This window comes from Wyeomyia smithii, chromosome 3 (assembly GCF_029784165.1).
Source record: "Wyeomyia smithii strain HCP4-BCI-WySm-NY-G18 chromosome 3, ASM2978416v1, whole genome shotgun sequence".
Lineage (NCBI taxonomy): Eukaryota > Metazoa > Arthropoda > Insecta > Diptera > Culicidae > Wyeomyia > Wyeomyia smithii.
The window spans coordinates 125,045,412-125,072,522 of NC_073696.1; the positions used below are offsets into that span (position 1 = coordinate 125,045,412).

The window sequence follows — 27,111 nt, forward strand, 5'->3', positions numbered from 1 at the left end:
TATATATATATATATATATATATATATATATATATATATAGCATCTATAGCGTTTCAAATTTTTGAGGTTTCTTTTATATCTACCTGTCTATAATAATTCATTTGTTTTGTTATTTGCGGAATGTTTGGTAACACTGTTCCTAGTTTATATATTTGACAGTCGATGTCAAATGCTAACGACTTTACTGGTTTCACTGATTTTGAATGATGATGGTTGTCAATCGATGATAATTCGTCGCTGTGTTATTGATATCAATAAGTGAAGTTGATTGCAATTCGAGCTTGATTTGCCAGCATCAAAAGATCTTTTGTGCATTATTCTCTCAATTAACTGAATTTGGCTGTGTTTGCAATTGGAAATCAGTGGAAAGATTACTATTAGTAAAATGAAGCTTGAACGTAAATGCGTATAGTTTGCGTGGGCCCTAATGACTTCCGGTCATGAACGGCTGAGAAGTCGGTAAAAGATATTTTTGATGGAATTGCGTCTAGAACAATTATGTGAGTATACATTAATTGAAATAGAGAACCTGCCGTCTTAGAATTTTGTTTAAATAGGTATTAGCTTTGTTGTTTTTTTTCTCTTGTAAATGTATCTAAGCTTTGTTTTGTTATGGCAGTTTCAATAAGCTCAACCTAATCCACAAATCAGGCACTTATTCCGTATATCGGTCAAAAACAGTACATGGAATTGCAATACTACTTAATAAGGTTTTCATTTATTGTGAGCTTTCTGAGCTAATTTCACGTTTGTACAAAACCGTCCGATCAATTGCAGATTTGTTTTTGTTAGACATCAATTTAATCTAATTTATCATAGTCGTTTTTCTTTCAAATGGATTTTAACCGTAGCTCGCATATTATTGAATTCTCTCTAGTTGATTTGTTGTTCCATATATTCAAAGTAAAAGGGTTAAACTTTTGTTTATATTGTACTTTGTTCTTATCAACTTTGTGTATTGGTGATAGTTTGCATATATCTTTTCTATATTAGCAACTGGGTCACTGTGCATCATTGTGCATTATGTTGTTTATACCGTGAAGCGGTCTCAAAACACATTTAAAAGTCCGTTTTAGTATAAGCCGAACTAGAGTATATTGTAACTTTTATGAATTGAAATACTCTTGAAGTTATGTCTACAAATCATTTATTATATCATAAAAATGTCAATTGGTTTACTACTTAAAATTCATTTCGGATAATTGAATTAATAGTTTTACCTGTTTTGGTGACTATATCTAAGCCAAATAGCATTTTAAGTATTTATTTTTTTCTCTGCAGTCTTTTTATGTGTAAAGCTTAGTGTAGGGCATGGATATAACGATTTAGGTAGGCATTGAATTTATTTTGGAATTTTAGTTGCCAGGTCTATAGTGAATTTGATTCAGAGAATTGCTTATCGAAGAAACAGTTTGGCGCCATTTTTGCTCACACGAAAACATACTTAGGAAAGATCAATTGGTCGGAGTGTAACCAACCTGACCAAGCACCATTTTTATTACACCAGTGGATGTCAAAATCAATTATCTGTCTTCCATAAAAAAATTTAACAGTTCATAATGATATTACAACAAAATTTATCTGTAACAGCTTCCATAACACATACATGGTCAACCGCTGATTACTCGAAATAATGTTCTTTGCACTTGATATAGTTTGGCTGCACGCCAATCAATTGGACAGTGGACCCATTTAGGATGAAATAACCAATAGTTAGCTTGTTGATATTTAAATATAATCTTTTTAGTTGAAACTGGTTCAAATCTGGTTATGATTTCATTATCATTCATTATCATTTCATTCATTTATTATCATTTCATTCTGTGATTCTGTGATGTTGACAAGAAGGAAATTTCATTATCATGAAAAGAACTATTGATTTTTAGTCGGATTATAACTGTTTACAATTGTGTCCATGCCAATCTTCTAAACAACACGTAATGATAAGTTCAGTAAAGCGGGCAATGTATGTAGTTTGCGAGAGTGCGAAAATGAACGGGAATAGAAGGTGTTACTTTAGACATAGAAAAAAGTAGGAGGGTGGTATTCAAGACACGACCGCATGACGTTGGACTACGGTATTCTTATATTCCATTAAAACAAATAATAGAGAGAATTGCAACTCTAGTATTTGCTGCAATTTTATCTAACAGTGCATTTCTGGATGCTGAGACGTTAAAACGTTATAAATAATAATATATACTAAAAGAATGGATATCTTTTATTTAATCGCTGTCATTTCATACATATTCGAATCAACCCTTTGTTTGCTGCACTACCAAGACAATCATTTAATTGAGCGAATTGGTAAAATTTTCCTATCTAAGCAAAAAGCAAACTTTACGAAACTATCTGAAATTGGAGCCCAGAACGATTCAACCGAAAATTTTAAATTTGAAAATTGTTTGACATTTAATCGATAAAACTTATGCTAGGTTAGTTCCAGCCCAGCATATAACTTCATGTATTTGAAAAAAAAAACGTTTGGTTCAATAACTCAATATAGCAAGAGCTCAATCACACGTTTTTCGGTAGTTGTTATCAAGGTTTGGGCGAGTGACAGGAAAATATCTTAACTTCTTCAGTTGTGATTTAGAGCATTTCTAATTGTTTTGTTATTTTTCACGATAGCGACAAGTTTGTTTCTTTCTCTGTGTGCGAGAAACAAAATCAAAACCGCGCACCGAGAAACAAAAACGAAAATTTAATGAATGCTCATTGAGAAAACTTGCAACTCTTTTTACCAATAATTTATGATACTCAAAAGAACCCGTTTTGATCTAAATCAAATTTCTAGTAAATAAGTGTTGATCATTCATAGGTAGTAATTTTTCCTCGATGAATAAAGACTGGCTGAAGAAGTTAAAATCGCTGCTGTAAAATCAAATTCACAACTGTGTTCGTTAAGACGTTTTAATATTTTCAATGATAATAATAATCTTCGATAAACTCCCGCTATAGTTATTCACACACATGCTATAACTATCTAAACACACGTTAAAACTATTCATACACACGCTGTAGCTATAGCTATCCATACACACGCTATTCCTTTCCATACATTCGATACAACTATCTATACACACGCATAAGCTATCCAACCATGTGCTATTACTATTCATACATACGCTATAACTAATCATTACACACGCAGCAGCTATCCACACAATCTATAACTATCCGTACACACGCTGAAGATATACACGCAATAGCCATAATATGCTACACATGCTGTGTCTTACACACGCTATAGCTAGCCATACACACGCAACAGCGCCATCCCTATCATCGCAAATGTCATAGCAATACAGATGCACATACGCTATATGTGCACACTGCACACACACTAAATGGCGGTAGCTTTCCTAGTGGCGGTGCTGGCTCGTGCAGTTTCTGGCTGTTTTCACCAACGATATCTGAATTGGATTACCGCTGGTGGGGTCCAACTCAGATCGAAGGAGAACCGAACTGAATGAAGAAATGCAGCTTCCCACTACCTCCGCCGCTGCTGCCTGATACCACCGCTCTGGTTCTGCTGCAGCTCAGTTTGGCCGCTGGAATCAGCCACCGCTGCTGATTATACAAGACCGGCCTGATGGCCTTTCACTTGTTAACTGACGACTGCTATGAGACGACACAGGCTATTATATAGCCCAAAGCAAAAATCCATCCGCGAGCAAACAAGAAGCGAGCTTGTGATTGGTTGAATGTGCACGACTTTTAACACAACTTTTAACTAGTTTAGTATCGAAAACATATTTAAATTATTATATGTCAATCTTGCGCAATATTTCCCCTATCAATCAAGCCATTTGGGTTTAGAATCTGTTCAGTGGTAATGATAAAAGAAGCATTTTAAAACGGTGTTGAAACACCTGTTGCAGCTACCGAAAGCGAGCTCGTTATTGGTTGAAAGCTGTGAGACTGTTTACAAAGTCAGATCGGTTGTATCCGTTTGTGTCGACTGTGCTTGTGAAGAGAGGTGGTGATTGGTTGCTCGGTATGATTTGGACAATCGATGTGATTTATCAATTTTTCAATAGTGTATCTCGAACAATAGGTTATTTTTGTTACATAAATTCAACCGTAAAAGAATTTCTGATCGGTTGATGCCAAAACCTCGAAATTCTGAAAAGAAATGACTGATGTATAAGCGCTCAAAACCTGACCACATTTCCCTGGTTTTCCCCGGTTGAATTACTAGATTTTCAAATTCAGGTGCCTAACTTCGATATAGACGTTAGTCCAACGTCAAAAATTCCCTCGTCCAGACGGGACTCGATCCCGCAATCTCCGTTGTCTTCGGCAAGGTGTATTATGCCAATTAACGACTTTGGTGTTAGGGTGAGTTTTACCTTTCCCAGTAGTAACGACATGGTTAGCCCACTGTAGCCTTCCGATTTTAGCCGTATGAACTATAGTTGTTTCCCCCAGCAACTGATATATCTCGTTGTTCATTCGTAGATCATACGCAAACGCATCACCTTTGGTTTGAAAACCTCAAGGACATGTTGGTTCTCCACGAGCAAGGTTTATGTTTCTTGGTCGTAGAGGACTACCGGTCCACGGCAATGCTGAAAAGCAGACATGTCCATGAAACCGTGTTCGTACATAATTTGCCGTAGATGGTCGCGTTCGCTTGTGTCATACGCCGCTCTGAAGTCGATGAATAGGTGGTGCGTGGTTACCTTGTACTCGCGGCAGTACTGCAGCCGCAGTGGAAAGATCTGGTCCGTTATGGCGCGGCCCCCAATAAGTACCGCCTGGTATTGCCCCACGAATTGTGATAGGTGATATTCGGTGGCATAGACGCTGGGAGAGTACCTTGTAGGCCGCGCTTAGCACGATAGTTGCTTCAATCAAGCTTGTCGTTTTTTTGTAGATGGACACTCGATTTCTTGCATTGATTTCTCCGTTTTTTAACCTACCGACATTCTCTTCAATCTCCTGGAGTTTTAGGGCCGGGAACCTGTCAGGTCTCGCTTCTTGTGAGCAGTGCACGTTGATGAAAGTAGGTAAATCACTTTTACTTTCCCACACAGAAGGGCTGATGCTGTAGTTAAAGAAACGACCTTTATCCTCAGTTTACACATTCTAGCATTAATCGGGTACCACCCGATCACGCGTTGACGCATCCTTGTACTTTACAACTGGTTCCCAGTTCGTTGGTAGTGCCACAGCTCTAGTAAAAGCTAGCCGCCCGATGCCCGTTTTTCCACACCGTCTGTTCTGTCCTGCAAAGTTCCTGCAGTGCTACAACTTCGAAACCGCGTGTATTTAATTTGTCGTAGATAATCCTATCGCAGCCCGAGAAGCATAACGACTTACAGTTCCATGTTCTGATTTTCCAATTCGAAGTCCGTTTTCGTCGCCATGGTCTTTGCCATTTGTTTCAGATCACTTTAATCGTTCGTAACTTTTTATTTCGATGCGGCGACTTGCTAGGCCTTCCCCAACCCCCTATCTCGCCGGAGGACCATCGTGTCAACTCTGTTTTGAGTCCAGCGCTGGCACCAGGACGCTGATCAAGGATATCAAACGCTGTTTTGAGCCGCACCAATCGATCATGATTTTAAATTTTTAAAATTAAAAAATATGAATCAGGTGTTTGGAAAAAACACATTTTCCATATATTACTTTCTATGAGATTTTTATAAGAGGACTCAGTTTTTGCCACAGTTGGTTGGTTAATGTCCACGGTCTATACCATTTTTTGACGTAGAACTACGTTTTACTTTAGCATACCACACAGGGATGCAAACTGAAAAACTGGGACGAAATTTGTCCCTTTTCAAATGCTTATAGGCCGGTTGGTTTCCAACCGATTTTCTTCATTCTTGCAGCAATCGATTGGAAAATTATACACGCATCTGCCCAAATGCAGAAAAATGTTGTTTGAATCTACGAACTATTGCACTATTGAAAATTGTCAAGCCTTGTTGAAATAAAAATAACGTCCTCTGATTGGTCGCTTGCTTGCTGTGTGTGTATGATATGGTATCATGTGTGTATGTGTGTATGATATGGTATGATGTGTGTATGGTATAATGATATGGTATGATGTGTGTGTGTGTGTCTATGATATGGTATGATTTGTGTGTGTGCTGTGTATGGTTTTTAACTCGGCACGATCTGCTAACTGCTGAACCCGGCTCACGAAATTCCCAACCCTTCATTAGTAGACATTATAACTCATTACCCAAGTAGAAATATTGGTTTTATCAAAGTTTTATAGCGCTCAATGCAGCCAAAAAAGCGCTATAAAACTTTGATAAAAACAGTTGTGTTACTAGGGTAATGAAATACTCAATGCATTTGTTAATAGTGTACGTAGTTCTACGTCATTTATGCGGTCGTGTCTTGGATACAACCTCCTACTTTTTTTTACCAATAAATCTTGTTGGTAAAGGCAGATTTCGCTTGTATTAATCAAAAAACGAGAAAATTTGGCTTGTTTCCATATGGCACATGTTTGGCAAGATTTCATCGGCCTGTAATGTTTAACTACCACATCGATGGCGTCGCACAGTGGGGCAAATCGGTCCATTGGCGCGACAAAACTTCATAACTCCTCAACAGTTGTTTCCACAGTGTTCATGTCTTCGGCAATGTTGTTCACCATTAAACCATCTTTTTGAAAAATGTATTCAGGCAGCTTTAATTTTTTTTTCTACAGATGGCGCTGACATCTATCTTCTGAATAAATGGTGTTAGCCATTTTGTTTCTCCGGAAATGTTGTTTATATCATCAATTGACATAAAGTTGTCGAACATATTACAACTGTAGGACTGTCCGTTAACGAGATAAAAATATTTTCATTTTTCATAAACCCAAAATTTCAGTAATGAATTATAGCTGAGACTTAAACACATATGCTTCAATTTCAGATATATTCGAACTTTCGAGTCATCATGAAATGAATTATTGGAAGTTTGTAGTTGCCTTTGTATAGTTTTTTGCCAACCTATGATGTGTCATCATTTTTGAGAAAGAATATAAAATAAAATTTTAATGTTATTGTTTGTGATAAAACATTTCAAATAGGAACATTGTTCAATTAAAGATTAGTTGGTCATGTTTCCTTTCTAAGAGCTTCTCTTGTTATATTTTATTCAATTTGGCATGGATACTAAACGCTTACTTTTGTTTTTAAACACTGTTCACCCAATAACAAACTGTTTCCTAGTACTAATAATTATTTCTGAGGGGTCTTCATACTACTGGACGTCAGTTTTGAAAGACCCCCGAACACAATTATGGTCGTGTTGCATACACCGGCATTCAGCAAAGCCTATTGTAGGAAAAACATCGTTACGGGCACTGCTGATTAACTATTTTTTACATGAATTGGCATGAAAACAATCGTTGGGAAACTCGAATTACTCGGTAAGTCGCAACTAGTAGCAGTTGATTTTTGGTTTAGTACTAGCCAATACCTTGTATTTTAGTACAATAATAGTGTCATAGCAGAACAACGTAGAACTTTATGTTTTTCGTATTGCCGAAAATGAGGAAAAATTACAAAAAAACTTATTTTACATAATATGCCTCATACGAACCTATTTTCAACAAAACTGTCGTAATATTACATCACCTATTAGTTTATACTCTATTTTATGAGGATCATATGAGTTAGCTAATTAATTTCTAAGTATTTGCATGCCCTACTGAAAAATATCTGTGAACATTTTTTCTTCCATTTTACAAGCCTTGTAAATCCTCACTTTCACAGTATTTAAGCACATTTTCTAAATTATTTTTCAAAGTAAATTATCATGATTTTCAGTCGATAACATGTCTACTACAAGTAGAAAACAAAACTTTTCTGGGTTCTGCCCCACAGTGCGTCGTGCTCAACAGGGTTGAAGAGATGAATGACTTGTGTGTGATAATGGATAAAAAACTCTTCTCTGCCAGTTATCGATCCGCCGTCATTTTTTAGGCTAATCGTCAGTTGGGGTTTATAACCAAAATAGGCAAGGATTTCTGTGATCCGTATTGATTGAAAGCTCTGTATTGCTCTTTAGTGCGACCCATCTTACACACAAAGAAAATGTTACCAAGCGAATACGAAAAAAACAACGTTTTGTTACGTAAACATGGATGTTTTCACTGATTTAGGTAAATAATACGCATAAAAATAGGCGAAAACAACGCAACAGCTTAATAAAATGTGAATCTGTATGGAGTTTTTGATATTGATATTGATGATTCAAGGTATTCAATTTTACCTAAATGATGACTTCCGTGCCGGTACTCAAAAGTAGGCAAATTAGTTTTACCACAGACAGACGTCCAAGCAAGAACAAAATTGATCGAAAATTCCGTGTAAATTTTCAAAGAGAATTGCGTTATAAATCACTTGTATACTAGCGCCGCGTGGTGACCTTATCGCTACAATACATTTTTTTTCGCTGGTGTATGAGGCTGGCGTCACTGGTAGCGCTACCTGCTTACGAATTGCTACTACAAAAATCTTTACATAAGTTTGGGACTCAGCTTGGACGTCTGTCTGCGGTTCTACCTTCCCGCACAGAAGGGCTGATTTGTGTCAAAAATACGCGTATTTGGGTAGTTTTTTTTCTGTGTAGAGAATGCTTCGAATTTCAATAATAATAATAGTTAATGCGTCACAAAAATTAATATTTGATTTGATTGCATAAGAAAAATAATAGTGATAGCAAAAAGTAGGAGGTTGTATCCAAGACACGACCGCATAACTGACGTAGAACTACGCACACTATTAACAAATGCATTGTTGTAGGTGTTTTATTAATGAGTCATAAAGTCTATTAATGATTGCTTTGTGCTGCCTCAATAGTGGGGTAATAAAGACACTGAAAACACGAGCTGTAAAAGCTGTTTCACATTCTGTAAATTAGACGGCTGCTACAGATTTAAATTGCTACTATCCAGCACAGATTGCTCGCTTGAGTTGTCAAAAATTATTAACTTTCAATGACTTGTTTATTTGCCTTGAAAAAGGCATTTTGCTGTTAAAAATTGGATTAGCTGATGGCAATCTTTATGCTGCTCCAACAGTGGGGGAATAATGGCAGTCTGGCGAGACACGCTAGGAAGAACCGCGCTGCTACTGAGACATGGTGACCAACCACACTGCCGCTCATAGCAAGTCCGTCCCATTTGCGTTTTCGTGCTGATGAGAAAACAGCAATTAAAAATCGTAACGCTTTGAGAGAAATATTGCACTCTTATGCTGTTTTAAACAAGACCATCGACAGAAATTGTTACTACAATGTCAATTAAATACTTTAGCATTATAACCCGTTCATAAACACCAAAATTCGATTAAATTATGTTGCAAACCATAAACTGCGACCAATATGCGATTACTTTCTCGATACCTAGCCAGAATGATAGTGAACCAGTCCCATAGCCACCTACGACTGGTGTTGAAAAGCAAACTACTGCATAGCGATTCCGGTGATAGCTTGCATTTGAAACAAATCAGCTGCTGGACGATCACCTTCTCGCGTGCTTCCACAGAATCAGTAAACGATTTTGTAGTGAGAAATGTATTACAATATGGTTGTATAAGTTGTCCGCTTGTTTCTTCATCTAATACTATGATTAAATTCTCAATCAGTTCAGGTGGAGGAACTTGTTCTAAAAATTTTCGAAAGCGGTCAATGTGTAACGGCGGCGGACAGCTTCTACGCATTAGGCAGGGAAACCAATATAACAAAGACCCTTCTATCACTCATTTAGATTTTTACTACGTTGTGAAAAAGCTAAGAAGCGTGCTGAAGTATTTGGTATAACTGTTGACACGTTGTTCAAAAAATAAACCACCGTTTCTCAATTGTTACCCACGGCCCAACATGGATTAAATTCGCGGGTAGTATTATTTTATATTGATTGGATGCTCTTATTAACAGTACAGTGACACAGATCGACTTGAACTGTCCTACAGTACGGTCGCATTTTACCAACAGCTCGAGGCTAAGTCTTAGACTACCGAGAGATATTGAAATATTGTTTTTCGCTTTCAACAGGCAATCTTCTTGAAAGACTACCTGTTGAAACGCAAAGTAATAAATTTGTTTTTAACGTTAACGAGTGTTTAGTGAGCAAATTTGGTTTGAGATATTTCTAATTAAATTCTATAGTAAAGTGAAAGTGTAGTGAAGTTTTCCAGTTATGCCTGGAAAAAATAAAAAAGCGGCTTCAAGGAAACGCGAGGCATCTCCTCCAAGTGACACTGAAATTTCGACTAACAGGTATGATATTCTTTCTTCCGTTGAGGATCAAGAAATTCAAACTTCTCATACTGAGCATGAAGCCGTTATGAAGAAGGTTAAAGTTCCACCTATTGTGGTATATGTAGCAAATTTTAAAGAATTTCGATCAGAGCTTTCATCGTTTCTCTCCAATGTGAAAGTTAATTTTCAAATTGGCCGCCAAGGCGAAATTCGTATTTTGGCCGAATCTCTTGATGGCCATAAACATCTCTTACAGTATTTGACTGAAAAGATGTATAAATTTTATTCTTTTGATGCCAAAAACGAGAGACCGTTTAAAGCTGTTTTGAAAGGTCTTTCAAATGACCAAACTATTGAGGAAATTAAAGAATGTTTGTCAGAATCACTTGGTTTTGCTCCCAACCAAGTAATTTTGATGAAACGAAAGGCGAACGCCAAAATTAATCAAACTGGAATACACCAGGAAAACTACTTAGTACATTTTGATCGTACCAAAGTAAATAATTTGAAATGTTTGGAAAAAGCACGTGTTTTATTTAACGTGCGAATAAAGTGGGAAAATTTCAAGAGACATGGAGAAATCCACAATCTTACTCAATGTCGGAATTGTCAAGCCTATGGTCATGGAATTCGAAACTGCCATATGGCAGCAAAATGTATGATTTGTGGTGACACTGGTCACACGAAAGATATGTGCCCCGTGAAAGAGACCACTAATAGTTTCAAATGTGTAAATTGTGGGGGAAATCACAAATCTAATTTCTTTAATTGTCCTGTAAGGTCAAAAATTATTGCTTCCAGACAACGTAGGAATTCTAAGCAACCTGTTGTCAATGTGGGTATACAAAAGACTTTCAATACTGTTCAGGCATCACCAGCACTTTCATTAGCAGGTGTGTCTGTAGGTAATAATTTAAATTCAGATAACAAATTTCAGACAAAAAATCCTGTTGAGGCAACACCAGGCTGTTCATATGCCAGTGTCCTTACAGGTAATATTTCAAATTCAAACAGTAACAAACCATTCGTGTTTGGTGCTGAAAAGTCAGCCAGTATTGATTTAGGTATTCCAACTCCAGAAAAGATTGAATACCTACAACAATCCATGCTGCAGCTTATGTCCGTTTTGTTGAACTGTAACTCGATGTACGAGGCTGTTCAAGAAGGTATAAAATTTACAACTAATATTGTTATGAAATTGAAATTCAGCAATGATTTAAATAATGCTGTAAATTTTCTAAATTGGAATGCTCGCTCTTTAAAAGCGAAAGAGGATGAATTTTTCAATTTTTTAACAGTCCACGATGTGCATATTGCAGTTGTGACTGAAACGCTTTTAAAGCCAAATCTTAAACTAAAAAAGAACCCAAATTACATGGTTCATAGGTTTGATAGAATTGATGTTGCCGGTGGTGGAGTTGCAATAGTTATCCACCGTCGAATAAAACATCGTGTTTTACCCCATCTTGAAACCAAAGTTATTGAGAGTTTGGGAATTGAAATTAAAACAAGTATTGGCATTTTATTTATAGCCGCAGTGTATTTGCCTTTTCAATGCACTGGTGAGCGAAAAAATTATTTCAAGGGAGATTTGCAAAAACTCACAAGAAATAAATCTAAATTTTTAATCATCGGTGATTTTAATGCGAAACATCGATTTTGGAATAATGCTCAAAGCAATTCCAATGGAAAAATATTGTTTAATGATTGCTCGGCTGGATTTTATTCAGTTTTATTTCCAAATGGTCCTACATGTTATTCTTCTATTAGGAATCCATCTACAATTGATTTGGTACTAACAAATCAAAGTCATTCATGCAGTGATTTATTAACTCATGCTGACTTTGATTCTGATCATCTTCCCATAACATTTTCTATTTCCCATGAAACTATTTTAAATCCCACTAGATTTGTGTTAAATTATCACAAGACTAATTGGGATAGATATCGTTCTACGATCGAAGAAAATTTGAATGATGATATTATTTTACAAAATAGTGCTGACATTGACAGAGCATTAGATAATTTTAGCAGCTTAATACTCAATGCCCGGAATTTATCAGTTCCTAAGGCTCGAGTGAAATTTAATGCACCAATTATTGACAGTGAACTTCAACTTCTTATACGTTTGAAGAACATACGGAGATGTCAATACCAAAGATCTCGTGATCCTGCTTTGAAAATTATTTTTCAAGAATTACAAAAGGAAATTAAACATAGATTCACTCTCTTGCGAAATGAGAATTTCATGAGAGAAGTTGAACAACTAAAACCTTATTCAAAACCTTTCTGGAAACTTTCGAAAGTTCTTAAGAAACCTTCGAAGCCCATTCCAGTCCTTAAAGATGGTGGTTGCATTTTTCTAACGAATGAACAAAAATCTCAAAAACTTGCTCAGCAGTTTGAGAGCGTTCATAACTCCAATTTGAACGTAGTAAGTCCTATTGAAAATGAAGTAAACCAAAAGTATGATCAGATCACCACCCAAGAATTTCTTTCTGGAGAGGTATTGGAAACAAACTGAGGTGCGAACTATTCTCAAAAACATGAAAGCACCAGGAGATAATGGGATTTTCTATATCCTTATTAAAAGACTTCCCGAAAACTCTTTAAATTTCTTGGTAAAAATTTTTAACAGATGCTTTGCACTAGCACATTTTCCTACGAAATGGAAAAATGCCAAAGTCACTCCAATTTTAAAACCCGAAAAGAATCCAGCTGAGGCATCAAGTTATCGACCAATTAGTTTACTTTCCTCTATTAGCAAACTTTTTGAAAGAATAATTCTCAATAGAATGATAACACATATTAACGAGAACTCAATTTTTGCAAATGAGCAGTTTGGTTTTCGCCATGGGCATTCCACTACTCATCAGTTACTTAGAGTAACAAATATGATTCGAACTAAAAAATATGAAGGCTATTCGACTGGAGCTGCGCTTCTAGATATAGAAAAGGCATTCGACAGTGTTTGGCATAAAGGTATAATAGCTAAAATGTCGAATTTCAGTTTTCCGCTTTACCTTACAAAAATGATACAAAGTTATTTAACTGACCGCACTCTTCAGGTTAACTATCTAAATGGTAAATCTAATAGATTGCCTGTTAGAGCTGGTGTACCTCAGGGGAGTATCTTGGGCCCAATCTTATATAACATTTTTACTTCTGATCTTCCTAATTTACCACCAGGTTGTGAGAAATCTCTGTTTTGTGACGATACAAGCATTTCCGCAAAAGGAAGAAGCCTTCGTGTTATATGCAGTCGGCTACAAAAAAGTTTAGATATATTTTCTTCATACTTGCAGAAATGGAAGATTTCCCCTAATGCTTCTAAAACACAGTTAATTATTTTTCCTCACAAGCCAAGAGTTTCATTTCTCAAACCACCCATAACCACGTTATTAAGATGAACGGTGTGGTCTTAAATTGGTATGATCAAATTAAATACTTAGGGCTAATTTATGATAAGAATCTTACTTTTAAGGAGCACATTGAAAATATCCAGTCAAAGTGCAATAAGTATATCAAATGTTTATATCCTCTTATCAACAGGAATTCTAGACTTTGTCTCAAGAATAAACTGTTAATTTACAAACAAATTTCTAGGCCAGCAATGTTATATGCAGTTCCCATCTGGACAAGTTGTTGTACAACCAGGAAGAAGACACTTCAAAGGATTCAGAATAAACTTTTGAAAATGATTTTGAAGCGTCCCCCCTGGTTTGGCACGAACGAGCTACATAGGCTCACTAATGTAGAAACATTAGAAAATATGTCAAGCCAAATTATCAACAAATTCCGACAAAAATCGTTGCAATCCTCAATTGCAACGATTAGCTCACTTTATAGTCAGTAAGATAGTTTTAAGTTTATTTTTAGTTTTGTTTTACTCCTTTTTTTTCCTTGACAAGTAGGTTTAATAATTTTCCTACAATTACATTAACTTAACTGCGAAAGCTAATAACATTCAATAATATAAAAAAGCGTACAAATACATATATATATATATATATATATATATATATATATATATATATATATATATATATGTATATATATATATATATATATATATATATATATATATATATATATATATATATATATATATATATATATATATATATATATATATATATATATATATATATATATATATATATATATATATATATATATATATATATATATATATATATATATATATATATATATAATAGTGTTGAAATGTCACCATTTGTGGTAGAACACACAATACTAATTCTGAATAGATATTAGTACATAAATAAATCATTACTAACATTCCCCCTATTAAAAAAAAAAAAAAAAAAAAAAAAAAACAGTACAGTGACACACCTAACGGCGATGGCAGAAATGCTGTTCATTAAAAAGTAGAAGGTTGTATCCAAGACACGACCACATAAATGACGTAGAACTACGTACACTATTAACGAATGCATTGAGTGTTGCATTACCCTAGTAACATAACTGGTTTTATCAATGTTTTATAGCGCTTTTTTGGCTGTATTGAGCGCTATAAAACTTTGATAAAACCAATATTTTTACTTGGGTAATGAGTTATAATGTCTACTAATGAAGGGTTGTGAATTTCGTGAACCGGTTTCAGCAGTTAGCAGAACGTGCCGAGTTAAAAACCATACACAGCACACACACACACACACACACACACACACACACACACACACAAATCATACCATATCATAGACACACGCACATCATACCATATCATACAGACACATACACTGCTGTTCCAATCATAGTAGTCCCATGTTCTACACAAACCCTATGCACGCTGGGACAACTATGCTTGGAAAAGCAGTACACATCATACCATATCATACAGACAAACACACATCATACCATATCATACACACATACACACATCATACCATATCATACACACATCACACCATATCATACACACATCATACCATATCATACACTCACAGCAAGCAAGCGACCAATCAGGCGACGTTATTTTTATTTCAACGAGGCTTGACAATTTTCAATAGTGCAATAGTTCGTAGATTCAAACAACATTTTTCTGCATTTGGGCAGATGCGTGTATAATTTTCCAATCGATTGCTGCAAGAATGAAGAAAATCGGTTGAAAACCAACTGACCTATAAGCATTTGAAAAGGGACAAATTTCTTCCCAGTTTTTCAGTTTGCATCCCTGTGTGGTATGCCAAAGTAAAACGTAGTTCTACGTCAAAAAAAAAAAAATAGATGAAAGAAACTTAGCATTGATAAATTTTTGTAGTTTTACTTTAAAAATTATACAAAGACATTACCAATAAACTGTCAAACAATAAGGTTTTGATTTTTATCCTATCCTCAAATACATACATATGTAATTAGCTTTGTTCTCTCGTGATTACCTATAACAAGATATCGGCACAACAACTAACGATTCCAGCAGATTCTAGAAACCAGGTTTCTTTTATAAAAAACGAAATGTTCTATTTTTCAAGTTTTAAAATTCGATCGAACCGCCTATTGAATTTTACTTGGTCAACTGGTACATCGAATTCTAAACCTGAAGACCATGAACTATGTTAAACATAACATGTTTCAAAATAAATTTTTGACTGTGGGACTGATGATTGTGATGATTTGTTCTATGGAACCGACTTGCGATCATTTTTGCTATGGGACAAACCGACTATTTTTTCATAGTTCCTCAGAAAAAAGTATTCAAAATTATGTGTTCTATAGAAAGTAGATGTAAAAAGGTGACGATTTCACCAATAAAGTGAAAATTGATAAAAATGCAATTGGGACCCTCATGGCGCAGCACAGCGCAAGTGATTTATTTAATTTGAAGGCAGCCACAGGCGCAACCCGCTGTTACTTCTGAGTGCTGTATCTGCTTCTATTGCTGTCAACGTTGTGGACGGTCCATCCACCTCGCCTTCCGACTAATGAATGTAGCTAGTTTTCCCAGAAACACTCTTTTTTAGCCGAAGAGTGCTACGTAATAGGCCACGCCTTTCAGTTCAGTTGTCACATTCTCTAATGTTCTTTAGACGAATTATTCCACAATTCGCGTTTGATTTTTGTATCTAGCTAGTAAACACCCATGGTGCTCTCACACACGCAACGATATTAACCCTATCGTATTACGGCTTGTAATATCAAGCAAGCGATTTCGTTTGCTCGTTGTTGCGTGTTGCATCATGTTGCAACTTGGAAGCTGGGAGACGACGAAATTCTGTTAATGCTGATTGATTGAATCGACTTTATATCAGTACTGCATATTCGAATTAACTGCCTTTGTGAATGCGTTCTAACAGGGCAGTTTGTTATTCAAAATCGGTTATGTTGATCGCAGCCTTTGTGCTGTCCCAACAGTGGGGGTATTAACTAAATAAACTACAACAGAATTTGATTGCTAGGATCCCGCGAAGATACACGGACAACATGCACTGTGGAAGCTATTTCACCTTCTGTAAATTAGACGGCCGCGACAGATGTAACTGCTAGAATCCGCACAGAATGTTTGCTTACGTTGTCAAAAATTATTAACTTTCAATGACTTGTTTATTTGCCTTGAAAAAAGGCATTTTGCTGTTCAAAATTGGATTTGGTGATGACGATCTTCATGCTGCCCTAACACGGGGGAATAATGGCAGTCTGGCGAGGCACGCTGAGAAGAATCGCGCTGCTCCTGAGACGTGGTGACCAACCACAGGGCTAGTGCTGCTTCTAAGGAAGGACGACTGCTGTTGACAACTTGTCGCTGTCCAGAACTATTATGAGCGGCTTCGGCTGAAACAGGCTCTTATATAGGCCAAATAGCATGTTTTCAATAGCAAGGTATATGATTCTGTCGACCGTGCTCGGCAAGCAATCATATAACGACCAATCAGAGGACGTAATTTTCGTTTAAACAAGGCTTGACAATTATCAATAGTACAATAGTTTGCATAATCAATCAACAATTTTCTACATTTGGGTGGATGCGTGTATAATTTTCCAAACAATTGCTGCAAAAATGAAGGAAATCGGTTGAAAACAAACCGATTTATAAGCATTTAAAAAGGGACATATTTCGTCCCCTTTTTGTTAATAGTTTTCTTATTTACATCCCTATGTGGTAGGCTAAAGAAAAACGTAGTTCTACGTCAAAAATGAAAGTGAGCGGAGTAAAAGACACAGTTCGTTCTTTCCATTACAGTCTCTTCTCGGACACCTTTCGTACTCTTTTGATAAACCTTCGTCCCTCCTTAATGACCATGTAGTTTAGAAACAATCCCAAAGTTGATTAAAATGTCGAGTGTTCTGTTGAAATGTATGTAATAAAGTTCGGAAGTATCGAATTAAATCGAAGGCCTGGCGAAGGCCAATATAATGAATGATTTACAACATTTATTTATAGTCTTTAATTTTAACTGTAACAAGGTGACAAAAAATGAAGACATTATGTATAAGCCAACTCGTATTTCAGATTCTGTGATGCAAACGTTCGAACAACCATCAAATAAAAAAAATTTACACGTGAAATTACTACATTACTATGTAATCTGTTCAACAATCACTTTTGTTAATCAAATTTAAAATGTTTCTATCATATAAAAGACATAAACCGTAATTGTTTGTAATAATCTTCAGTCTTCAGTTGAACCTCTAAAAAGCTTCAATAAGAGCTTAAAAATGTTTATAAAGCTTCAAAGTGATTTTTTCGAAGTCCGTCTAAAACTAATTTGAGCACTAGAGTAGTAATGTTTGATTGAAATGAGGCTGTTTTTGTGGGAATGCTTTGTATAAATTGATATGGTTGACAATATTCGTGATAAAGATGAAAATCTCATGAGTCGTAGCTACTATAGTTATAGGAAGAATGAATGGACACAATATACAAACATAATGAATAAACTTGACCGCGTGATGTCGTGTTTATATTTTCTAATGAATTCACGTGATTCGCCTCTGAATGTTACAAAAATTTCCAAACATTTTAATCAACCGAACCAAAACATTGAACCAAATAACATGACTGTTATCATTTATCGTACTTAATTAAGAGCAGTACAATTATTAAAAGCTTCCAACATTTTGGATTATAGGTTTTCTAGACAGCTATTAGGCTTTTTTCGCGGTGAGCTATCGCGCATCATGCTATTCATTTTTTGATAATAGTAAAATAACGACTTTCAAATGTAAATTACTCACAATGTGCCATTTCCAAAGGTAATTTGTTTCATGTTCCTTTTATCTTGCAGATGCAAACTCGCTATCACTAAAATACTCATTAGCCGATAAGCACCAGAACGCACAGTTACCGGTAACGCGCCATATTTAGCTCTCTCTAGCACATCCTCTTCTCACCGGCGAACCCAAACAAATATCTGGAGAAAGATACGGGGCGGACGACAAACCACAGTGGCGCTAAAGAATGCCAGTGTCCAACGAACCGTAACGTATCATCACACACGCCTGCTATTCTATCACCGACGGTAGAACGGCATCGGCTCTGACAATGAACGGTTTTCCAAACAAAAGTGGAACATAAACCGCGAAAAGTGAATTTTGATGAGTATGAGAAAAAAAAATCTTTCACAGTCTAATCAGTGTCACCTATAGTGTTTGTTGCCAAACGGACAGAAATAGGCTTACAACCGGAAAAAAATAGTACAGCTCTGTGTTCTGCCAACGCAGCGGCCAAACGAGATTCAATTTAAGCTAGAACGAATTGCCACTTTTAGTTATTGTTTAGGTTTGCGCGCTGTAAATTAGTCGTGAAACAAGGCGTAGATTAAGTATAGGACAATTGCGTTACAATGAATTATTGCTTCAAATGAGGTTCACTAAGTGATATTACATCAGTTCGAGATTAGTGTAGTGAATAAACGAAGGAGTGTTGTGGGTGGATCTATGTAAATAGTATAATTATTGGATTAATTTGAGTAAAAGCATCACTACTAGAAGAACTAATAATTAGTCATGAAGCTAACTGAATTAGGTAAGTTGCATGCATAAACATTGATCCTAATCGTATTTTTATCAACCGGAGATGACTTCTAGAAATAATTTGAATGAAAAATACGATTTCAGTGATGTTTTCAGAATAATTTAAATTGATTCGTAAACAAGATTATTCGCGCGTTAGTGACGACTTGCTATGTTTGAGTTCTACCTGAGCAGTTGTGTCCACAAATGCATTTTTGATTATTGTGACTGCTGTCTGATCAGCTCGTCAACAAACAACCGTAGAAATGGAAAGCTATTAGATGAAAATGGAAGTAGCCCGACTTGAATTCATTGATTTTTATTTTCTCTATCGCCTGACATCTCAACTTCGATCAAATTTACAAGAAGCAATCGTATTTCTAATGATAACCGTCAGTAAGTAGGATAAGTCTTGCATTCAAAACGCAGCTTGTAGTTTACAAGGAATGCGTTGCAATTTTTGGAGATAAAATCTGACTTTTCAAATATGCCTGTCCGGCATATGGAAACTTTATCACGGCTGTTATGCACCAATTGTTGCTGTAAGATTCCAAAGATGCCATATTTTCATTTGTGTTTTGAACTTCAAAAAATCTTTTCCATCTGTATAGTTTGCAAATTTGCATAAAACGTTCAGCTGTTGTTTTCTATACAAATCGCAAAAATATGTATATTTTCGCAAAAAAACACTGCTTATACAGACTTCTGTGTGAACAAATGTGCATGAATATCTAAACTCAGACATATCCACAGATCATCACTAGTCTAGGTTTAGTAATCGTCATATGAATTATTGAAAGGTTTTTTTTTTTTACATTGCACGCATAATCAATAACCATAAACATATGATAGTTCATATAATTTAATGATAACCCATAAAGTCGAGACTAGTTGTTAGTCACGTTATTTGGTTACTGGTTATGCGGGTGTGCATTCGCATTTTTTTGCTTCAAAGCATGTGAAAGAGACGATGTTTTTTGCTTCACGGGTAAAGAAACATACAGAATCTAATGAAATAATGCATATTGTTTAGCAAAAACATTCCCAAAACGATTTCGCCGATTTTCGTATTGAAAAATTTCATTATACATTCATATTAACTAGAGTATTGGCTTTCACTATCGGCAAGTTTGTCCGATTACCGTTCAGGGTGTAAATGAAGTCACAGCGTAACAATTTTTGCTGGAAGATGCTATTAGCGAATTTCTTTATTCAACTGCGTCAGGGCAAATCTGCCGAGCAATAAAAAAACGGCATCGCCATTTACGATGCAAGTAAAAAAGAGATGCCAGATAATTGTTTACGAACTAAGCACGTGCGGTGGTGGGTTGAAGCTGACAAATTTTACAGTGCGCTTCGGGCAGCACCCCAGATCAAAACTGGGTCAAAATCGAGTGAATAAAGAAGGGTTTTGACAGCAGTTAGTGCGCTTACAGGTCAAAAGAGGTGAGCTGGTGGAATAAAGAAATTTGCTATATGTAATATGAAGAACCCTCATGCAAGAAAGTAACGCTCTAGGACATCATCTACCCCCTGACCTGAAATGGTAGATATTGTCATTCTCTATCACCCATTTTGAAACAACTGGAAAAAGTTCAGCTGCTCACTTTAGAAACATATTATACATAATCAACCATTATATTGTCCAAGTATTAGTATATCAATACAAATAATTTTAGAATTTGAATTCGATTAACAAAGTTCGATTGGATTAACATTGTATGTGCAGTAGGGTGTCCCAAAAAAATCGATGTTGAAAAAGTCATGGTGCTCAGCCCTAAATTGAGAGATAATGTTATTTATAGTATTTTTGTAGAACATTTCGACTTTCTAAAAAATTGTTTTCAGGTTGCCCAAACGTGATTGATGAAAAAATGACTTTTTCAAGCTACAAACCCACTCTTTTGCACTTTTTTCAATTCTGTTCGATTTCTACATTTTTCCATATATTTTTTAATTTTTGTGGAGTTGTTTTTGAATATTTTGCATGGTTCAGTTCAGCATTGCATTTAGTTTTTTGACTCCCAGAGCCCATTAAACATCACAGAAAACAAAAATTTTTCCAATAATTTTTATATAAAACCCTTCAAAAAACAAAAAAAAAAAAATTTTGACCAAGAACTGAAATTTTCATTGTTAAGCGGGATTTACGACGAAAATTTACAAGAAAAAAGATACTTGATATCTTGTCGGGGAGCTGAGATATTGGCATTTTTATAAATGATGGAAAACTATGCATTTTAACAAATATGTTAAATAACTGTTTTATTTTGGGAGATAGAAAATAACAATGTTCAGAAAACAAATACGTTTTTAGATGACTGATAACTTAGTAGAGGGTTTCAAAATTGGGAAAAATCTGCGAAAAAAGTTAGAACGAAAATTGTGATTTCTAGTGCCTTCTAATAGAAAACTCAATGTTGCTCGTAATATGTAAGAGATAGAAACATGATGTCTTCGGTAAAGTTTCTTGTTCTAAGATAACCTAAAACTTTGTTGAAGACACCTTGCGTCTATCTCATTCTGATTAAAAAGTAATTTTTTTATCTCACTCATTGGTGGATTGATCATCCATCTTTCTACATTTAAAGATGCATTTTTGAATATCCTAAAACTTCTCCGAACATACCTCATGGCTATAAGCAACATTTGAGTCACAATTTAGGAAAAAATACGCACAAACGGCAAAATAAAACACTGTGCAATGGAGATATTGAGCTTTAGTGGCATTTTTGACAAAATGACAAAATCTCAGTCCCCCGATAAGATATCAAGGATCTTTTTTCATGTAAATTTTCGTCTTGAATCCCGCTTAGCAGTAAAAATTTCAGTTCTTGATCAAAAAAATTTTTTTATGTGTGTTTTGAAGGGATTTATCTGAAAAATATGTGAAAAAAAATTTTTTTTGTGATGTTCAATGGGTTCTGTGAGTCAAATAATTGAATGCATTGGTGAACTGAACCATGAAAAATATTCAAAAACAACCCCACAAAAATAAAAAAATATACGGAAAAATGTAGGAATCGAACAGATTTGAAAAAAGTGCAAAAGGGTGGTTTTGTAGCTTGAAAAAATCTTTTTTTCATAAATCACGTTTGGGCAACCTGAAAACGACATTTTATAAAGTCGAAATGTTCTACAAAAATGCTATAAATAACATTATCTTTCAATTTAGGGCTGAACACCTTGACTTTTTAACATCGTTTTTTTTTGGGACACCCTAATGTGCAGTCATTTGTAAAGGAACGTTTCTATGGCAATTATCATCAAAAATATACTATGCAGACAATTACAACCCTCAGAATGCAAATTAAACGAAATATTTAGAAATGTTACCAAATACAAAATTCGTATCACACATTTCTATGAACCTGTGGTTGAACCAGAGGATCACGAATAGCTTAAGAACAAGGTAGGTTAAGGAACGGCGTCTTCAGTGGCAGGTGAAACCTAATTTAATCCGTTGGAGAGAACGGGTCTCAAATTCTTGAATTTTGATCAATATCGACAATTTTAATGATGGAAACGAAAACTCTGATTATCTAGCCGTCGTCGTACGAATAAATATAATATCGTTCATCACAAAGACATCGTTTGATAAACATTAATCGAGAAAAATCACCTTGATTGGCGCCATTTGGGTGCTGAAGAAAATCCCTTGCAAAACAAATGCACACTGCTGAAAATAGATTCGGAGTGATTGAAATAGTGTTCCTCGATTGGGGACATCAATTGATTTTTGGTAAAATTTTCTTAATCGGTTTTATAATTTTCAGACTATGCTTATAGAAAAAATAGTGAACAAGTTGATATATGATGTTTGTATTTAACTTTACACATTTCGAGTATTTCTTTTTGAAATGTGTAAAGTGAAAATGTGAGTACACAGGATGCTGTAAAGCTGCTTAAAATAGGTTTTCTGCCCTATACTGTCGAAAATAATTGACATTTTTTAAACCTGAACCTAAAATATCTCGAAAACTGACACTCTTCTTTTTTTGAGAAAAAGTTGCTGCTTATTATGGGAGTCACTTCACGTGAAGTGAGATTGACAGTGAAGTGAAAATGAGAATAGGACAAGTGAAATGTGGGAGTTTCCCAGCTCAATAATTTCTAAGTCCAGGAAAGTCTATTGAGCTGAAATTTCGTATGAGGACATTTTTCGACAAGAGGAAACCTTTGAGCCCTACCGCTAAACGAAATTCGTAGGTCAATTTTTCCCTTACTTTGCATTGGCAGCATGCCAAAAATTTGTAAGTCCCAGAGAGTCGATTTTTTTTCAAGAAAAAAAAAAGATTCGCCTTGTTACTGGAAAATAAATCTCATATATATTATTACTAAAGCACAAATCAATCGATTTTTAAACTTCCCTATCTTCGTAAATTCATCGTTGAAAATGCTCGTGAAATAATTGCACGCGAAACGTCGCTTTCTCCGTTCTCACTTGATGGAAACGAAACGAATATGATGCAATCATCGTTTAATCTCCACTTGTACACATCATGAAGTGTTACAGACCGCGACTAAACTTGAATTCTCTCAACACATAATGAAATGATGATATGGTGCGTAGGTTTCTGGGAGAAAATAAACACATGACTAGACTACATCTGCTCTGAGAAGCGATTCGCTCGTTGCGTATGTCTCTCCATATGCCGGTCGTTAGGGGAACAAAGAATAGCAGCAAAAGAATATCATGTCACCTGAGCAGCAGCAGAGGTGTGGTGAGAAGGAAAGTGTGGGGGAAGGGACTACTTCGGCAGCGGTTGATTTGAGCGAGAGTAGGAGAGCATACATTGTCATTTTCTTTCTTTTTCTGACAAAAAATCTTATTCATGGGTAATAATAACATAACAAGATCAGATCGCTCTGTGTAACAGAGACGAATAACTTCATATACCGAGTTGTGCACATTGAGAACCATATGTTGTGGTGTACGCTAACGACAAGAAATATATCGTAAAAAGGAAAGCAAAGAGAGTGAACCAACACCGATACTTTGTTATTCGCATACTGACGACGATGTCAACGCATCTTAGGCTTCCTTTATATGTATTCAAAATCGCTAGAGGTGAATTTTTTCCATCGCTGTCAGTGATATGACCCTCATATTACCCCAGATTTCACGGCAGATGGCACTTTGCGACGTTTTTCTCATTTACGTGTGTCCGGTAATAGGACTGTATTCACTTCAGTCTGATTTCACCGTGAAGTGACTCCCAAAATAAGCACCATTATTTCACGGCCATTTTGAACGGTGAAATGGTTCCACGAAGAAGGGATAAGTCAGGAAAATTGTTTGATTTGTGATCTAATGGTAAATATTGGATTTATTTTCTAGTAACAAAATAAATTAGAATTCGATCCTTGCCTCAAAGCGGTCAAAGTTTCAATTTTTTATCGATGAAAAAAATGCTAGCGTCCATTTCATATAATTTTTCGATACCGAAAATTTTTTTTTATGCCAAATGTCTTAGAAATGCAAAAAACGTCAACATCTGGTGTTATTTAAAAAAAAAAGGAAAAATCTACTTTCTGGGACTTAGAAAGCTGGGAAACATTCTCATTTCTCTTGTCCTATTTTCAATTTCACTTAATTAGTTTCACTGCACGGAGGTAATTTTTGTCACCTCACTTGAGGTGGAATCGGGAATAGATCTAAAAAATGGAGTGAGCGTGAGAGTGAAATATATTTCACCGTGAAGTGACTCCCGTATGAGGCACATTCATTAAAATGTAAGGCCTAAAATATATATTTTATGTTAGCGTCAAAATTTTAAAGAAAAAAGTGAAGAAAAAGTTCAAACTGCCTTTTGAGTAATTCTTAACTTGGTTTATTTTTCCAGTGTTTATTTCTTTCACATGAAATTATTAGTCTCCTGTAGTTTATTTTTAGACTGTTTTTTTTATACATCTCAGGGTTTCTGAGCTACTCAACTTAAAATAGAGTGCGTTCTAGGCAAGCGATCTTTAAAAAAAATCTCTCGAGAATATACCGACTTTTCTATACCACAAAAAAAAAAAACTAGATTAAAATTGGGCTTATTTTCATTTAATTTCGGAAACACCCAAACATAAAGATACATAACTAAAACAAAGTATGTTTTTGCCTTTCTCATAGTTTTTTTCAATATTTAAAATGTTTCGTCCAGGTATCCGCAATCATGCTCACCCACGGATGTTGGTTACCCTTATCTTCGGAACCGTACTGGGCTTCATGTTTGCCACCTTCATCACATCTAGCACTAGTCGCTCGCCTTGGCTTCCGGAGTACTATCATTCGAGAGATTCCCCAGCGGTAGTCGCGGATCCACACACAGGACATGAGCTAAGAGATGCCGCGGGACCTGAGAAGGATGTTGGATTTCACGGGGAGCATGACGAAGCTCACGCGCATGAAAACTCGTCTCTTGCGCAACAGTTGCAGCGAGAGGTTCGAGTGCTTTGCTGGATAATGACTAATCCGGACAACCATAAAAAGAAAGCCCTGCATGTCAAGCGAACCTGGGGATCGAGGTGCAATAAGATATTATTTATGAGCTCGAAAGAAGGTGCAGGATTTTTAAAAACATATGTACAGTCATCTTTTTTTTTTAATATATGATCGTTCGTTTCCAGATCCTCTGCTAAACTCCATAGCATTACCTGTTAAAGAAGGTCGAAATAATCTGTGGGCTAAAACAAAGGAAGCATTTAAGTACATATACCAACATCATTTGGACGATGCAGATTGGTTCATCAAAGCCGACGACGACACGTGAGATTGATTCTAATGTGATTTGTGTTAAAATCTAACGATTTACTCATACAATAGGTATGTCGTCGTGGAAAATCTACGGTTTATGTTGTATCCGTTCTCACCAAGCTATCCGATCTATTTCGGTTGTAAGTTCAAACCATTCGTAAAGCAGGGTTACATGTCTGGTGGCGCCGGATATGTGCTCAGCAAATCTGCTGTGAAACTTTTTGTCGAAGAAGCCATTCCTCATAAAAACTGTCGGCAGGATAATGATGGTGCTGAGGATGTGGAGATGGGTTAATATCATACATGTTTTAGTATTTAAAACGTTTAAAATCATAAATTTCTTGTTTTAATCTTTAGGTAAATGTATGGAAGTGGTAAAAGTACTAGCTGGCGACTCACGGGACTCTCTAGGTAGGGGCAGATTTTTTCCTTTTGTACCAGAGCATCATCTCATTCCTAACCATGTGGATAAAGATTTCTGGTATTGGAAATATATTTACTATAAAACTGACGAGGTAAGTGTGTTTATTGAAGTGGAACAATTTCTACTAATATCTTGTTCGCCTACATAGGGTCTCGACTGTTGTTCAGACAACGCAATATCATTTCATTACGTCTCTCCCAATCAGATGTACGTACTAGACTATCTAGTCTACCATTTGCGGCCGTACGGTATCGTTGGTCACTCGCAACCCTTGCCAAAAAAACTGACATTGGCTGACGTAGTTCTATCGGATGACCGTAGTAAAACTACCGAACATCCCTCAACCAGTACTAAGTCAAAATTAATCGGAGAGCTTGATGAACAGCAAAATCGACTAACGGATACCAAAGATAACCAAGAATCGAAGAAATCACTGCTAGAGTAGTAGCATTTTTTCTAGTGAGTTGTAGTAGCGATCGAATAGCCAAACTACTACCGTGTGCGTATCATCTGTGATGATGATAGAATTGTGCATTTGCAGTGAGTGATACCTTTAGTTCGCGAAACAGAACTTGTAGTCATAAGGAAAAATAGAGTTCATGCGCGCCATATTACTAAACTGCTATTGGAGCAGATATACCAAAGTTTCTTTTTTGTCAGTAAAAATCGCAGATAGCGATCCATTCCTTATAAAGTCATGTGTAACGAATCTCAAAATAAAGTAGCATTTCATTAAGTCTGGAA

At 35.8% G+C, this 27,111-nt stretch overlaps 1 protein-coding gene across 2 annotated transcripts; it reads left to right on the plus strand.

The window, feature by feature from the left end:
- The first annotated feature begins 195 nt into the window (after nucleotides 1–195).
- LOC129731119 (glycoprotein-N-acetylgalactosamine 3-beta-galactosyltransferase 1) lies at nucleotides 196–27,111 on the plus strand. Of its 2 annotated transcripts, none has more exons than XM_055690888.1 (6): nucleotides 196–501; nucleotides 25,351–25,749; nucleotides 25,817–25,955; nucleotides 26,013–26,233; nucleotides 26,301–26,458; nucleotides 26,516–27,111. In XM_055690888.1, the coding sequence occupies exons 1-6, from the start codon at nucleotides 477–479 to the stop codon at nucleotides 26,810–26,812; spliced, it is 1,239 nt and encodes a 412-aa protein (XP_055546863.1). In that variant the 5' UTR covers nucleotides 196–476; the 3' UTR covers nucleotides 26,813–27,111. The 2 variants fall into 2 exon arrangements, with proteins under 2 accessions (XP_055546863.1, XP_055546864.1); XM_055690889.1 differs by lacking the exon at nucleotides 196–501 and adding an exon at nucleotides 18,473–19,211.

Excerpts from the sequence above, each read along its gene's own strand:
- LOC129731119 (XM_055690888.1), top strand. The coding sequence starts at position 477 with ATGGAATTGCGTCTAGAACAATTAT. Across the intron at positions 25,956-26,012 it reads ATCAAAGCCGACGACGACAC|GTATGTCGTCGTGGAAAATC; the intron begins GTGAGATTGATT and ends CTCATACAATAG. Across the intron at positions 26,459-26,515 it reads TTTACTATAAAACTGACGAG|GGTCTCGACTGTTGTTCAGA; the intron begins GTAAGTGTGTTT and ends TCGCCTACATAG.